The 17,101-nt window shown below is 41.5% G+C and overlaps 1 protein-coding gene and 1 long non-coding RNA gene across 2 annotated transcripts; one reads left to right on the top strand and one right to left on the bottom strand.

Annotated features, from left to right (window-relative positions):
• Positions 1–8,638: 8,638 nt before the first annotated feature.
• On the bottom strand, positions 8,639–10,675 carry LOC110506583 (uncharacterized). The gene is made up of 2 exons (XR_002471000.3): positions 10,393–10,675; positions 8,639–9,095 (listed from the first exon to the last, which is right to left on the bottom strand). It is a non-coding gene; the product is annotated as an uncharacterized LOC110506583 (long non-coding RNA).
• On the top strand, positions 10,585–15,410 carry si:ch211-122f10.4 (Cathepsin A-like protein). The gene is made up of 11 exons (XM_021586309.3): positions 10,585–11,160; positions 11,850–11,961; positions 12,098–12,235; positions 12,447–12,605; positions 12,811–12,902; positions 13,065–13,149; positions 13,293–13,442; positions 13,605–13,759; positions 14,295–14,457; positions 14,550–14,639; positions 14,785–15,410. The coding sequence occupies exons 1-11, from the start codon at positions 10,985–10,987 to the stop codon at positions 14,866–14,868; spliced, it is 1,404 nt and encodes a 467-aa protein (XP_021441984.3). The 5' UTR covers positions 10,585–10,984; the 3' UTR covers positions 14,869–15,410.
• Positions 15,411–17,101: the final 1,691 nt, after the last annotated feature.

Here is a 17,101-nt window from a genome sequence, read left to right as displayed (position 1 = left end):
GTAGAAGTTTAGGAGAATTAGGTTGATGCCAGGAAAAGGGTTAGGGTTAGCGAAAATGTTCTCCATACATTCTACAAAAAGTCACTTGTACTGAAGTGCAGTGTTTTTAGAAAGTACCCAAGCGTAAGATTGAAATTACCAGAAATCATGGATACCAGAAATCTCCAAAAGTCCCCACAAGGATAGTAAAACAAGGAAAATTCTCCCTCGTACGGATATTTCCCAGGTCCCTGTGAGGAAAAAGCCTATTTTAGGCATAGGGGTTAGCTTTAGGATTAAGATTTTGTGTGTGTGTGTGTGTGTGTGTGTGTGTGTGTGTGTGTGTGTGTGTGTGTGTGTGTGTGTGTGTGTGTGTGTGTGCGTGCGTGCGTGCGTGTGTGTGTGTGAGTGTGACAGTCTTGGCCTTGTACTTTAACTGACAGTGTGGCCTTTGGATTGTAATGTATTTTGTGGATCCAAATAAAGTATTTAAAATGTGTGTGTTTTTGTGTGTGTAAGTGTGCGTATGTGTGTGCTTTACTTCTGCATCCTACCACTGGATCAGAGGCTAAAGGTGTGATGGTTAAACACAAAGGGGCACAAGGTGGGGAGGGGCCAAAAGGGGCAGCTCCCTTCCAAAATTACAGCCTGACCTATTTCTGTCTACAGTGGTTATAAACCCACAAAGAAGCCTTCCCAGGCGGCCCAGCCCAGACAGAGAAGACTGGAGTAGGACAGTCAATTGGGGTAGCATCCCTCTCACCCCAATTCAGCATGGAGGCCAAAATGTAGCAATGCTTCAAGATGCAGGGCAGCACAATAAAATACTATGGTACTATTTAGTTCAGTTTACTACACGCCACTTAACAGATTATTTTTATCCAGAGCGACATGTATGACAGTGTGCCTAATTATTTGTATTTTTTTTATGTGATCTTCGCAGGAATTAAACCCACGTTTTTCACATAACATGGACCAGTTACGGTCAGAGTATTGGATCAAGCCAAGGTCGAAATTATTTAAACGCTGGTCTGAGGGTTACATTGGAGAGACAAAACCTGATGCATTAGTTGTGTGGAAATGGGTGCATTGGGGGTCAGGGACAGCCGTATGCTATGAATGCACAATGAACAACATGAAAGCCCAGGCCGCTGTGCTGTCCCTGCCCTGTTGGGGGGGGGGGGGGGGGGGGGGGCATTGTTTGACAGACAAAAGGCTAACGGTGCCCAGGACAACCCACAGAGCATTTGGCCCCTATGGGACAGAGGATGAGAGACTAAGGGGGAACAAGGGTATCTGGAGAGTACACCCAATCAGATGCCCCCCTTCTCCTTCCAAAACCAAAACTAGAAATTCCCACCTCACATCCCCATCCAAAAGAGACAACAACACAATGAGAGGGCCTCTTCCTCATAATAAAATAAGAATGAGCCAGTATATAAAGAAGGAGAACATTTTGAGTGCGAGTATGAGGGAGGGGGTTAAAGGACTGAATATGATTTCTATGATCTTGTAGGAGCTGATGATGAGTGACTAATATTCCAAGACTGAAGAACACAACACACCAATTGTCATACTAAATAAATATGTCATACCCTCTCCCCAATTCCGTTTAGATTTTCCCAAATTGAGTTTCCCTGTTTTATTTTTTCTAGTTTCAGATTCAGTTATTTACTCTCAAAATTCCAATTATTTATAGAGAAACATCAACATTGGATGTTCTGAGTCCATGTCAATGCATAAATCAAATCAAAAGGAAAATAAAAAAAATGTAAAAAATGTAGATTTTTTTTGTGTAGATTCCTTTTTTGTGTAGATTCCTTTAATTGCGCACCTAAGGCCTGATTCCGGCTTGAGTTAAGCCATAAATTGAATTTTATTTATTTTTATACACTTTTCTCCATATGCATTTTCTGACCTTGAACTTAAACATGAAAATAGCATGCTGTTCACCCCCGCTTTTCTTTCAAGGTGGAGATCTAATAAATTAAGGTGTGGCAGACCGGTGTGTCTATAGATAAGCCATATTCTGACCTTGACCACCTTTATGCACGAGGAAGCCATGAATTAGGTTGAGCGAACTGGCTAACTGGCTACACAAAGTGATGGACAAGCAAGCATCACACAGACAGGCATTCCCATGCTGTTGCTTCTTCAAAAAGTGACTAGAAATACCAATCACTGATGCATTATTTTCATATCTTGTGAAAAACTTGTGTAGATCAATAGATTTTCTAATAAGTTCAATACATTTAATGAATCTTCTAAATTCAACACATTTTGAACATGGTTGAATTCCATATTAATGTTGGGACCTACTTGATAGTCTTGTAAAGTGCCACCCTGATTCACCCCCTTGCACAGTTATCACAATTTGTTGTTTGGAAAACTATTCCAATCAAAAAGTTTTGTTCAAACACAAGTCAGTACATACTATCAAGGCTGTAGGGGAGACCGGGACCGGGGTTGAAGTTGTCACACTTTTTACTTTTGTGTGTATTTTCAGGCATCCCTTACAATAATCTTTTCAACATCAATAGAAAGACCAAGTTCTTGGGTTGAAATGGGGACCATTTTTATCCTCCTTATTCAAACATGGAGTTATTAGCAGGGTTGGATGTCACACAGAATGTGGTTGGTTGTCACAATGTTGCTGGTAGCTTATTCCTTTTGTAACAAGAAATTAACCTCTACGGGGTTAGTACATATTCTTGCTTCAGGTCCTGAGCTACAGGCAGTTAGATTTGGGTATGTCATTTTAGGTGAAAATTGGAAAAAAAGGGTCCGATCCTTAAGAGGTTTTAAGCAATAACCTATACCATACAGTCTTATAAATCGAAAAATATTCCTAACAAAATTCAGCATTTTATTCATTGAGAACAGCATATTACATTTTGAGTAAATTTGTGTGTGAATGTGTGTTTGCACATGCATGTTTGCGTGTGTAGGTGTGTGACAGAAAAAATATGTGTGTGAGAGAGAGGCAACGAAGGGAGCTCTTTAAAGTACAAGCCCAGAATGGAGCTCAGGATTTATTATATACTGGCAATGGCAATGTCCACTAATAATGTTGTTATAACGGGTTAGATTGTGACAACCAACCCTCCAAATAGTTAGAATGGAGTTGATAGTGACATGGAACGCCAAATTCAATGTGACAACCATCCCTAACTGAGCAAAAATGCTAACTATGATGCTAGTTACCACATGGCTTGTCCTAGCAACTCAGAAATAGGTTTGAAATATAGTTATCCTCTTCCTCTTTTCAACAAACATAATTGTTCATGGATACGGCCATAATAACATTGAAAAACACATAGATTTCCCTCACCTCAATGTTTTGTCACGCTGACATGAATTGACGAGCAGGTGGATTAATTATTTTAAAGAATTCATACAAAGCAACCTTAAGATTGGGAGTATAAGCACTGTGACAAACAACCCCCGAGACAGCCAAACCTGGTCTCCCCTAACTGTCATGTGTGCCTATGACTCTAATTTAGTCATTTTCTTTATTCCCGCATGTGTGCTTTATTTTGAATTTATTTACTTAGAAGTGCTTTAAATATTGATTTACTCCTAATGTGTGCTCTATTTAGGTTTACACCTTATTTACTTATTTGAGTGACTCCTTTTAATTTGAATTGGTTAAACCCCTTTTGAGTGTTTGTCTCTTTGTGTGAGTGAGGAAATTAGTGTTAAAGGTAGATTCAACTATAAAAAGAGAGTAGCACGCTCTACATACAAGCTCCAAGAAGTTTATTGGGTAAACTACCAATGCTTCAGCATCACCATGCCTTCTTCAGGATAGACTCAGCCAAGTGATGTTGCCACGAGCTGCATCTTAGTTGTTGCTGAAATTGATCCACTAAACTGTTTACTTTCTGCATCTATGTCACATCACTGAGTCTACCTTTAAAAATGCTGCATTCACAACCTTCTTCTTTGGTGGAGTTTTAAGGGGGACTACATCCTGAAAAGTTGTATTGGATTAGCGTCAAGCTTACTCAGAAAACAAATCCAAAACGGAAATGAGAAAACAAAACTTTTAATGCCCTCTAATGTCCGAAAACAGCATACAAAACAAAACAAAAAAATACTCAGTTCCCTACACAGATCCGGGGACCTGAGAGGATGCCATGCTCCTGCCAGTACTTCATGCAGCCCTTCACCCTTTACATCCCTCACTCCAAAATTCTTTCAGCTTCCGCTACGATAATAGCAATCCTTACGAGTTCTTTACCACTCCTGAAGTGCAGTTTATCACCGTAACAATAAATGCCCAAAAGTCCATATTTTTCATGATAAGGGTATCTGAATCCTGCAGCTGACTGCGTTCATAACCAAGTGGGAAGGTGGTATTCACCACAAGAGGCAATCTATCAATATGTTTTTTTAACACTATAATTGTTTACAAGCATGATAGCTGTATTTTTAGTTTATGGTTGATGCAGCTTTTTGGCCATTAACCAATTGCAGTTTCTCAACGAGTTCAAAGCACATGAATGCATCCAACCGGTATTCACAACTTCACAACTAGTAATTAGCACCTTACCACTTGGTTATGAACACAGATTTGGGGACCAGAGCCACGTCCCTCACATCTGAGGAGCATTGGGGTTAATGAGTTGCTACTCCACAAAGGCAGACCTGAGACAATGTTCTGCAGATTCAAGCCAGCAACAGGGTGCCACAGCCGTGCGGCATCCCAAGCCGCGTCCTCAGAGCATGTGTAGACCAGCTGGCTGGAGTGTTTACGGACATATGCAATCTCCCCCTATCCCAGTCTGTTGTCCCCACTTGCTTCAAGATATCCACCATTGTTCCTGTACCCCAAAAAGCATAGGTATTCTAACTAAATGACTTCTGTCATCATGAAACGCTTTGAGGGGTTAGTTAAAGATCATATCACCTCCGCCTTACCCGACAGACACCCCAGGCCCACTACAATTTGCATACCGCCCCAACAGATCCGACGCATTCACCATTGCACTGCACACTGCCCTATCCCACCTGGACATGAGGAATCTCTATGTGAGAATTCTGTTCATTGACTATAGCTTAGCCTTCAACACCATAGTGCCCTCCAAGCTCATCACTAAGCTCACGGCCCTGGGTCTGAACACTTTCAACTTGGTTCTAGGCTTCCTGACGGGTCGACCCCAGGTAGTGAAGGTAGGCAACAACACCCCCGCCACGCTGATCTTCAACACGGGGGCCCCACAGAGGTGCGTGCTTAGACCTCTCCTATACTCCCTGTTCCCCATGACTGCGTGTCTCCAACTCAATCATCAAGTTTTCTGACAACACTACAGTGGTAAGCCGGATGTGGAGGTCCTGGGCTGGCGTGGTTGCACGTGGTCCATGGTAGTGAGACCGGTTGAACATACTACCAAATTCTCTAAAACGACATTGGAGGCAGCTTTTGGTAGAGAAATTAACATGAAATTCTCTGACAACAGCCAATTGCACGCTCCCTCAAAACTTGAGACATCTGTGTTATTGTGTTGTGTGACAAAGCTGCACATTTTAAAGCGGCCTTTTATTGTCCCCAGCACAAGGTGCGCCTGTGTAATTATCATGCTGTTCAATCAGCTTCTTGATATGCCACACCTGTCAGGTAGATTAATTATCTTGGCTAAGCAGAAATTCTCACCAACAAGGATGTAAACAAATTTGTGTACAACATTTGAGAGAAATAAGCTTTTTTGTGTGCATATGGAACATTTCAGGGACCTTTTTATTTCAGCTCATGAAACATGGGACCAGCACTTTACAGGTGGTGTTTATATTTTTGTTCAGTGTAATTAGAGCCTATTGAGCATAATCTCTCAGACACACAGCTCATCCCCAAGGGGTCACAACCTTTGTGACAGTTGTTGCTGAAGCAGATGAAGCTGAGAAGGATCAAAACATTAAGTTTGTGAATTTAGTTGAAACCTGCCCATTTGTAACAAGCATGGTAACAAGCATTCATTGTTACACCTTTTGTAATTACAGACCGCATTTACTACCAGTTACATGTTGTTATTACACTATTGGTTTTTACAGTGTAATTACACATGTAATTACACTGTAATAAGGGCCCTGTGAAATTAAGTGTTACTGATTTAACCACAAAGACCAGGGAGGTTTTCCAATTATTTGCAAAGAAGTGTTATTACTATTCAGGTTCAGAAAACGTTAATGTCCTCAGAGAGGCAATTCATTTTGCAGCAGTCATAAAACATATCACATAACAAAACTAATTTATATAAAAAAAATAGCAAAGGATGTTTACAAGCAACTAGGCTGGGTAAGGGGATTTTCATAATAAAATGTAAAAATGGGCTACATGTTAAAGTGCAATTAGTTCAACATTTTGTTAAATTACAGAATTGCATTCGGAATAAAATAGTACTTGGCCCAGTCTCTTTTTTTTATACCTTAGGTAGTCTGTACTTGCGGCCAGAGGGAAGGAGCTGGAATTCGGGGTGGAGTAGATGAGAAGAGTCAACCTCCATATCATTCGCAGTCTGGAGAGCTCTACCCAGGTAGAAAGATGACAGTTCTTACTGTTGCTGCCCCTTGCTTTTTCCGCAAGTCCTGACTATTTTGCCCAACCTATTTTTTGGTGCAACCTTAATATTCCCAAACCAGCAGTTCAAGCAGTAGGACAAAATGCTCTCAAATAATGATTCATAAAAGAGAACCACGATGGTTAGGTCAACATTACAAAAGTGCAATTTCCGTAGGAAACAGTCCCTGTTGGCCTCTCTTTAAAATAGTGTCAGTACACTGATCCCAGGACAGCTTGTTGGCAATGACTAGCCCAAGATATTTGTACTCCACTATTTCAATGGGCTCAGCTTTTATCAGTGATTGTGTGTGCATGGTAGTGTTCCTTCGAAAGTCAATCACCATATCCTTTGTTTTGTATGTTTTTTTAGATGGGATGACTCACACCAGCCAGTAAAATCATTCAGAGCTGGTCCGGGTTCGGTCTCATCCCCTTCGAGGAGACTGACCAAAGCAGTGTCGTCAGCATATTTTATCAGGTGGCACCCTGGAAACTGGCTCCAGCAGCTGTCTGTATACAATATGTATGTAACTGGTGAAAGAACCTGTGGGGTTCCAACTGAAGAAGTGCACATCTCAGAGAGTGTGTTGCCAACTCATACCTGCTGAGAACTATCAGTGAGGAAGTTGGTGATCCATTTGATAAGCATAGAATCAAGTCCGAAGTCTCCTCTAAGTCTGTTCTTGAGGATAAAAGTATTGATTGTGTTAAATGCAAAGGAGAAATCTTCCAAAATGATATGCACATTTTTGCTGCCCTTCAAATGCATGTCCATCTTTTCCTCTCTCCGACCAGTATGCAAACTGGAGGGGGTCAATGAAGTGTTGGTAGATGAGTAACAAATAAAGCAAACATTGAATATCCCTTTGAGCATGGTGTAGTTATTAATGACACTTTGGATGGTGTATCAATACACCCAGTCACTACAAATGTTCCTAACTCAGTTGCTGGAGAGGAAGGAAACTGTTCAGGGATTTCACCAAGAGGCCAATGGGGATTTTAAAACAGTTACAGAGTTTAATGGCTGTGATAGGAGAAAACTGTGGATGGATCAACATCATTGTAGTTACTCCACAATACTAACATAAATTAAAGAATACAAATGTTCCAAAACAAGCATTCTACTTTTTGGGGTTACTGTATTGTTTCTAGATGTTACTGCACTGTTGGAGCTAGAAGCATAAGTATTTAGCTGCACCTGCTATAACATCTGCAAATATATGTACATGACCTATAAACTTTGATTTGATTTGGCCTTTCCAAGCCACTGTTTTTCTGCACCTGGATTGCTTGCTCTGTGGGGTTTTTAGGCTGGATTTCTGTAAAGAAGTTTGTGACAACTGTTGATGTAAAAAGGCTGGCATAAGGATGGAGTTGTCCCAGATTTCAGCCTCTTCTTTGGCAGGAAAGTCTCAAAAGCATTTCGCACTAGGAACAGCGAGTGAGGGTGAACTACCCATAGTCTCCACAAGGGCGCACTAGTTCTGCCAGAGCTAGGGAGATCTTATTCTGTAATTCATTCACCTTCAGCAGTTACTAGGTCATGAAAAATAAAACTACAGAAGTAGTTTAACAATGCTTTACCCACAATTTAATTCCTTATCATCTGTGTTAGGTTCTGTAAAGAGCAGATATGGGAATGATCATTCAAGAAGTAGATGATTCAGTATGCTTTACCATGTATTTTGTCTTTATGTCCTTCAATGTGACGTCTTAGAATGATCTCCAACATTGATTTCAGGGGGCAGTCTTGGGCCTTCCAGGTGAAGAATTTGTCGCAGGTCGGATCTATTGTTGATGCTTTGTAATTCCATTTTTAAAATCCTTCGATTGGTGTTTCTATCACAGATAAATCATACTATATTATTTCAAAGTGTTTGTAAAGAAAATAACAATGGTTAAAAACTTGACTTTTAAATGTGACAGTTGATTTTATTTCCTCAGATCCCTTTGCATCTATAACTCTTGCTTGAGGACAGGAGTCCCCACACCCAACAACACATATATATAAAGCTCAATATGAGCTTACTCAAAAGTCTTGCAGACTGACATTCAGCGTAGAGATAGGCTGCACACGCAAAAAAATCCAAGTTTGTTCTTACTTAGTATATACATTTATTGCATTCAATATATTTCTGGCCTCTGTTTAACAAGTAGAGAAACATTAGACGCAGACACAGGTGGAATTTAAACATTTAAGAGAATGGGTTGAAAGACAATTTAACAAGAAACTCATAAACATCTCCACTCATAAAACTTTATATGTGTCCTTATCAGAGAAGAGTGACTTGCCACCTGACATAAGCAGCAGTAATCATGTCTGGATCTTTTCTGGATTTCAGTCCCAGCCAGCAAGAAAGGCTAAGCACATGGGGTAATGAAAGCTGGAGGATGCCCTGTCTAAGCAGCTGGCTAGGAGGCCTCAGGTGGCTTGTCCTCTTCTGACTGTGATGATTGTACTATTATTGAAGGGTGTGTAGAAAAGGACTGTGAAATCCTAGTGGCAAAGACACACCCCTTTACACATTTGCATCAATGAGACACTGATCGGAGTCACCTGAGGGAAAAGAGAGAGATGCAGGCCACTGTTCAATCACATATTGGTACATGATCTGTGTTACGATTCTGTCAGATACTGATACATACACACATACTCAAACATGAACACAGTAACACACAGAGGGAAGATAGTGGGATGGGGGTTAGTAAGGTTCACTGTGTCTCAGTTCTCCGCAGGCTACAGAACAAGCACAGCCAAGGAGAGAGAGATAAATTCTGTAGCACTACAGCGTAACCCCAGAGGTCACACACAGACCCAGGGGCTTAATAATAGTGCACACGCCCTACTTTAATAAGACCCTTAAACACACACTGAGGTATAACATTCAATAGTCAAAGGACCATATTGAAACTTTTCCCGTTTAGGCTAGGGCTTAGGCTATGTATTGTTAGTGCTTGACTTTGCCTGAAATAGGTGCTGGTAATCACTTTGGGTGCCAGTACTTTTATATTTAGGTGCAAGAGCTCCACAATACTTTTGAGGAAATATTCTATAAGATATTCTAAAATATTATATTTTGGGGCGGCAGGTAGCCAAGTGGTTAGAGCATTGGGCCAGTAACCGAAAGGTTGCTGGGTTGAATCTCTGAGCTGATAAGGTAAAAATCTGTCATTCTGCCCCTGAACAAGTCAGTTAACTCATTGTTCCCCGGTAAGCCGTCATTGTAAATCAGAATTTGTTCTTAACTGACTAGGTTAAATAAAATAAGAGGTGCAGGAGCTCAAGCAGTAACAACACTGAGGTGCAAGTACTCAGCTCCAGTGAGCTCCTGCCCAAGTCAAGCACTGTGTATTCAAATCAAATCACATTTTATTTGTCACATGCACAGAATACAACAGGTGAAATGTTTACTTACAAGCCCTTAACCAACAATGTAGTTTTAAGAAAATACCCCCCCAAAATGTAAGAGATAAGAATAACAAATGATTAAAGAACAGCAGTGAATAACAATAGCAGGGCTATTTACAGGGAGTACTGGTACAGAGTCAAAGTGTGAGGGCACAGGTGTCGAGGTAATTGAGGTAATGTGTAGGTAGGTAGAGTTATTAAAGTGACTATGCATAGACAACTATGTATTGTCTAACTGTTGATGTAAAAGGTATAATAGTCAATGTATAACATGCAATAGTCAATGGATCATATTTCAACTTAAATGTAGGCCATGAATTGTCTAACTCTTGATTGCCTAACATGCATACATATGCATAATGTACATGCATAGCGTCACCTTAAACATGCATTTTCAGGCATCTTTTGCCAGAGACCCTTATAAAAACGCATGACTGATACTCACTTGTCTTTTTTGTTTTTACTCGTTTTACTGGTCTTTTGAAAACTCAGGTCGACTAATAAGCTACCATTTTATCTGACACTCACCCAACTAATACACATTGCTACCTAATTATACCACCCTCACATTCTTCACTGTCATGTTATATCAAACGTTGATATGTTAAATGTTACGCCATGATGGAACAATGTTGGCAATTGTAGCCAATTCTTGGTAGGCCTAGTTGTCATATTTTCAGCTTTATACTTTTCTCGATGATTCAGAGCTCGCCATAGTTGTTTTGCTACCTGCTGGCATTTCGACTGATTAACATATTGAGTAACTAATACATCGAATTGCCCGTCCTTGATATAACCGAGACGCAGGCAGTAATTATTAATGCAAAAAAATGTAGCCTATCAAATGAAACGCAATCCGGTGATGAACGTCAAAACAAAAGATCAACCACGTGACTAGAGAGCTCAGTTAGTAGTCATATGACCTGTAGTGCTTCTATATACAGGGCATAGACACGGCAATTGTTCCGCACACAGGACTTCGAGTTTAGCATTTGAGGTCAACATTGTTGGCGCATTAGGCTAGTTTCGTCCTCGACATGACCAGTATGTCTTTTGTTAGTTTGGTGGTGTGTTTCCTTACTGGTTCGTGTCTTACATGGGCTAACTACGCCCCTGACGAGGTAACCGAACTACCGGGAATGTCGTTTAAACCAAACTACCGGCAGTGGTCGGGCTATTTGAAAGCCAGCCCTGGAAAGTTTCTCCATTACTGGTGAGTATTAGTAATGCCATACGTCGCTACCTTGACTAACGAACAACTTAGTGTTTGTTTTGGTTGGGGATGCTTTCAGAAACTCCAGCTCGTGCACAACATTAGTTTACTAATGTACAATATCTCTATATATCGGTTTATTCCAAATGGGTCATATAATAAATGAATGGCATAAATAACCGTATCATCTTTTTAAGTCATCAAATAAACTTACAAGATTGACTATTGCTCAATAGTAAATTAATACAGAAGTTAGTACAGAGACAACTGAAGCTTGTTTAACAACTCTTCAAATAGAATGTCACAAAGGAAGAAGAGAACGCTTCTGAAGCTGGACTAGATAATGATTTATACTTCCTCTTTTGCTACTTCCTCCAGCATTGGTCATGCATTGTGTTGTAGCTTGTACCTTTTCATTGAGACGTTTAAGAGCTAGAACATCCTTTGCCATTTGCTATGAGAAGTTAATGATTGACAAAATAACACATGACACTTTTTTTGTTCTATAGACCACACACATACTGTACACACACACACACACACACATAGGTCCACGTACGCGGACATAAACATAATCCACAGACACCGTTGTACCTGGGGTCTAGAACTAAGTGCGGAGTGCACCAAGTGTGTCTTTGGGTACTCTCTATATCCGGTTAACCTGGCCCTCTACCTCCCTGCTTCCCCAGGTTTGTGACCTCACAGAGGGACCCACTGAAGGACCCTGTTGTGCTGTGGCTGAATGGAGGGCCTGGCTGCAGCTCGCTGGATGGCTTTCTGTCAGAGAACGGCCCCTTCCATGTTAGTTCTCCCACACGTTACCTTTTCAGCATGCGCTTAGCAGGACCTGTGATTTCAGTTTGTCTCCCAGTGTAACCTTATTGTATGCAGTGATTCTGAGTCCCACAGAATAACAACATAATTTTGTCTCCCTCAGGTGAATGATGATGGGGCCGCTCTGTATGAGAATAATTTCAGCTGGAACAGGATCGCCAACGTTCTGTACCTAGAGTCCCCTGCAGGTGTGGGATACTCCTACTCTGATGACCAGAAGTACAAAACTGACGACGACCAGGTGAGATCAGGGTCTCATTCGGGAGAGTGGAACGCATTTAATAAATCGGACACAATTATTTACCTCTTTGTCATAGAAATACAGTGTGTATAACAGACATCTGAACGTTCCAGTGTTGCGCTCCACTGACAGTGGCTCAGAAATCATGCAGTTCACTCTTCCTTACTGAATACTAAAGTAATAGTAACTGATTTATCCCCCTTACTATTAGGTGGCTGATGACAACTACCTAGCTCTGCAGAGTTTCTTTGCCAAGTTTCCAAACTTCACACAGAATGAGTTCTTCATCATTGGTGAGAGTTATGGTGGGATATATGCCCCGACACTCAGCCAGCGTGTGGCCACAGGGACCGCAAAGATTAACTTCAAGGTGAGTTGATTCACACACCGACTTAATTGTTTTGAGTGGATTACACTCTTACGCTCTCTGAAAATCTAAAGACTGAGCATAAATTAAAAGCAATGCAATGGAATTCAATCCTATCCAACCACCTGTCAATGATTATGTAGGAGAGGATGGTATGACTCGAATATGTATGACAGTTATAAAATAACTCCTTCAATGTATTTTTCAGGGCTTTGCAGTGGGTAATGGCCTCAGTAGCTATGCCCTGAATGACCAGTCTCTGATCTACTTTGGTTACTACCACGGCCTCTTCGGAGAACAGTAAACTCACAACACATTCACTCATGTGGGCTCTGTCTGTTTAGTTATGTTTACATGACTAGGGATAATTCCTTTTGAAAAACCCACAATATGAATCCAAGCTTGTCTTGTAACAGAAGCATCAGACATTGCATTGTGTTTAAGTAAACTATCCTCTTGCAGACTTTGGACAGATCTGAACACAAACTGCTGTGATAAGGGATCATGTAACTTCTTCAACAACAGCAAGGAGGCCTGCAAGACACTGGTAAACATGGAAGCACTTTTACAATCGGATAAGAAGTATTATATATCAAATGCAAAAATTGCACTATTACATGCACGGGTTTAACATAGAAATGGGTACTTGTACCTTTTGTTTCTCCCTCTCATTCATTCTTGCCCTCTCAGTTGAGCCAGGCCTTTAGTATTGTGTATGATTCTGGGTTGAATGAGTATGCACTTTACATGGACTGTGAGGGTGGAGTTGGGGCCAGAGCCTATAAGAGGAGCATGAGCCACCTCTTCAGGAACTATAGGAAGCACTGGGACACCTTCCAGGTAAGTGCCCCCCTATGGCGGAATACAGTGTTCAAGTCCATTCTGGCATTAGATTTTGTTAGTCTTGTGTTCAGAAGGGTTGTTCTGGTTATTCTCAAGTTGTTTGAAGTGGTTATGATGGAAGATATTGGTGTGATATGTAAGTAATGTGTCTCGCTGTAGCTGCTGAAGGTGCCGTCCGTCACTGGCCAAACTCCTTCTGTGGGTGCGGTCCCTCCCTGCATTAACAGCACAGCGCAGATGAACTGGCTCAACCGGGGTGATGTGAGGAAAGCCCTACACATCCCTGATACACTTCCACCCTGGGACATCTGCAGGTATTACACTCGTGAAGTCTAAATGCAGCGACAGGACATCTAAAACTTTACAACAGTAAATTACCTAAAGGACATCTTTACAGGCCTCCTGGTCTAGGGCACTGCATCGCAGTGCTAGCTGTGCCACCAGAGACTCTGGGTTCGCGCCCAGGCTCTGTCACAGCCGGCCGGGACCGGGAGGTCAATTTGGCCTAGCGTCGTCTGGGTTAGGGAGGGTTTGGCCGGTAGGGATATCCTTGTCTCATCTCGCACTAGCGACTCCTGTGGCGGGCCGGGCGCAGTGCATGCCAAGGTCGCCAGGTGCCCGGTGTTTCCTCCGACACTGGTGCGGCTGGCTTCCGGGTTGGATGCGCGCTGTGTTAAGGAGCAGTGCGGGGTTGTGTTTCGGAGGACGCATGGCTTTAAACCTTCGTCTCTCCCGAGCCCGTACGGGAGTTGTAGCGATGAGACAAGATAGTAACTACTAACAATTGGATACCACGAAAAGGGGGTAAAATTCAACCAAAAAAAGGACATCTTTACCATAACTCTGTAGTGACGTGGTGGGAGGACAGTACACCAACATCTACCCGACAGTGAAGGATGTATATCTGAAGCTGCTGTCTCTGGGTGTCCGGGCGCTGGTCTATAACGGAGACACTGACATGGCCTGCAACTTCCTGGGAGACAAGTGGTTTGTGGAGCAGCTCAACCAGAAGGTAAAGCTCTTGAAGACTGGTATTTGTGGCATAGAGATTTGGATGCTGGGTATTTGGCATGTTTGTAACTCACTGTTTTCTTTAATTTCCAGACAACCACCAAGTACCAGAGCTGGATATCTGATGACCAGATTGCTGGCTTCTACGAGCAGTATGGAAACCTCACCCTCCTGACTGTGAAGGTAAGCACTACTTACTTAGTTAGTACATTAGCATTGATTCACTGTCTTCAGACTCATTAACACACCACAGACATACCAATATTTAGAGATTAGTGGATGCAACAGGGGTGAGGCTGCTGCGTTCTAATCCCATCTTCTGTTTCAGGGCGCTGGTCACATGGTGCCGCAGTGGGCTCCAGGCCCCGCCTTAGACATGTTCCAGTCCTTCCTGTCAAACAAACCCTACTGAGCATGCTCCTGGGGCTGCTTCCAGTGTCTGTAATGGAACTTGTTAGTGGGTCAGGATGATGGCCCATTTTTCTCAGGGTGTGTTGGGTGGAAAGGGGGAAAACAAATGTTCTGTTTTTGTGATCAAATGAAATGTTTCTGTTGCACTCTAAGTTCATTAGATCAAAGCGCAACTCTGGAGTTGGGGTGACAGGAGTGTAATCGGACTAAGCCATTTCTTAATTTCAGTAAATGTATAATTTTACTTGATGCAAACTGCATATTAATAGCCTTACAGAAATGTTTAGGTGCATCACATGTCAAATCTTCCTTTGATGCTGTGCAGTCACTCTGGTTGGCTTTCTAACTGATTAGCAGCTTATTAATCACATCAGAGCTATCATTTGCCTTTTGAGTTTCCTCATGCAGTTTCTGTATCTGGGTTTTCAATTGTCACCACTTGAGGGAGCTGAAATGCCATGGAACTCAAATAGCCAAAAGGCCAATCAGCACTTTTAAAGAATCCAACATTCTTTGTCTTTCTAATAAATGGTTTCATAAAAAGCATTTATCTTATTAATTTATCATTTTAAGAGCTTTTTTACTGAACATGATTACAGACTGTGTAAAAACATCCACGTAATCTTAAGTGACTTCCATAGACACTTAAAGATAATGGTGGTGAATTCCAGGGATGGTGATTGAGCAACAAATCTCCTCCTCAGCCATTATACTAAAGATTCAGTACACAACAGGCCAATCGGTGTAGCAGAGATTAACTGGAAATGACTAGTGATTCCTGTGTTAACTGAAATTAAGCTATATATTTTTAGTTGCTTCAAGACTTACAGGTAGGCCTTCTTGCAGAAGTCAGGATACATCAATGTCTCTAGTGCTTCCTACATCTGCATTGCTTATTTGGTGTTTTAAGCTGGGTTTCTGTATAGCACTTTGACATCTGCTGATATAAGGTTTTTATAAATACATTTGACTAGTCCATGTGTTTTCCAAATGTGGTACTTACTGCAGGGGTCTGCAATTTTTTGGGGAGGAAAAATATTGGTATTTTAAACACAATTAATGCCATGTTTGAGAACTAACAATTAAAAGCCAGACACAATAAAAACAGGTATTTGGAACATACTCAGATTTTTTTTTTTTTTTTTTTTGGAGCAGAGACGCAAAGTATCAGTCATGGCAAAATTCTCTCACTGTAGAATTGCTGGAAATTAGCTTAAACTGCTACATTTTCTTCCAGCTCGATGGTAGAATTGCAGAATTCTTTCACATTTTCTCTACACCACCAGTGGTGACCTGTCATTTAAGCCCCACATTTTGTAAAAAAATATAGAGTTAATAAAGCCACATACAAACATGGTCTCTTTGTTTTCTTGAGGAAGGCAGCACCAAAATGCAGGTGTTTCAGCCTAGCTCAGTGCTTTCTGTGGTGGCGGGGCAAGCCAGCAGAAAACATGGAGCTTTGCGCTGTGATTGGCCCTGTTCTATCATTCATGGGGACACTACGTCACCGCCAAGTCTAAGGGTAGACCTCAAATTCTGTCATGGATCAAGTCGACAATCTACTGGCTAATCCTTGTCATATGAAGATAAATAATAGATAAAACGTACCGGTGCTCATCGGCCACTGGACATAAACATTACACAAGTTGTAAATCGCATATTCAACAATGAGTGTGTTGGTATGGAATCAGTGACAGTGGCTGTGTGGTTCCACTTCTGGGATTCTGGGGCTCTTTTCCAAGTTTAAAATTATAAACATTCAACATTGGCCATGCTGTCAATGACGCATGATTTGTTCCACGCTCAAAACAACTCGGAACAGCAAAAACTTGACTTCCATGAGTTCAAGACAACTGGGAAGTCCGGAATAAATTAGCTCCGACTGGGAAAGTATGTTTTGAATGGTCATCCAACTCGGAATTGTAAATCCATCCTCTTTCTAGAGCTACAACCTGAAGATCAATGACGTCATTATGATTTGACATTGTTTTTTTCCCCAGAGTTCCCAGTTGTTTTGAAAGAACCATAAATTCAGAAAATTGCAGACTTGGATGACAAAATTTGCCCACGAAGGACCGCCACGCCACCTTCCTGTTCAAGTGAGCACAGCACAAGGTGAGTCCATGTATTGTATGCTGCAGCATAACTGATGTAATATGCCAGGGAGATATGTATACTGTACCTATTCACCTGATAAGACAATATGTTTTTACTAACATGAGGGTTTAGGACAA

Source organism: Oncorhynchus mykiss, chromosome 26 (assembly GCF_057628025.1).
Source record: "Oncorhynchus mykiss isolate SJ-2025 chromosome 26, ASM5762802v1, whole genome shotgun sequence".
NCBI classification, from domain to species: Eukaryota; Metazoa; Chordata; class Actinopteri; order Salmoniformes; family Salmonidae; genus Oncorhynchus; species Oncorhynchus mykiss.
Note: the sequence above shows the minus strand (reverse complement) of the source record. Positions and strands in the feature narration are given on the sequence as shown.

What these genes read in the sequence shown, in the direction of transcription:
- si:ch211-122f10.4 (XM_021586309.3), top strand. Translation starts at nt 10,985, where the DNA reads ATGACCAGTATGTCTTTTGTTAGTTTGGTGGTGTGTTTCCTTACTGGT. An exon ending in CAGAGAACGGCCCCTTCCAT is followed by an intron (nt 11,962 to 12,097) that starts GTTAGTTCTCCC and finishes TGTCTCCCTCAG; the next exon opens with GTGAATGATGATGGGGCCGC. An exon ending in ACAAAACTGACGACGACCAG is followed by an intron (nt 12,236 to 12,446) that starts GTGAGATCAGGG and finishes CCTTACTATTAG; the next exon opens with GTGGCTGATGACAACTACCT.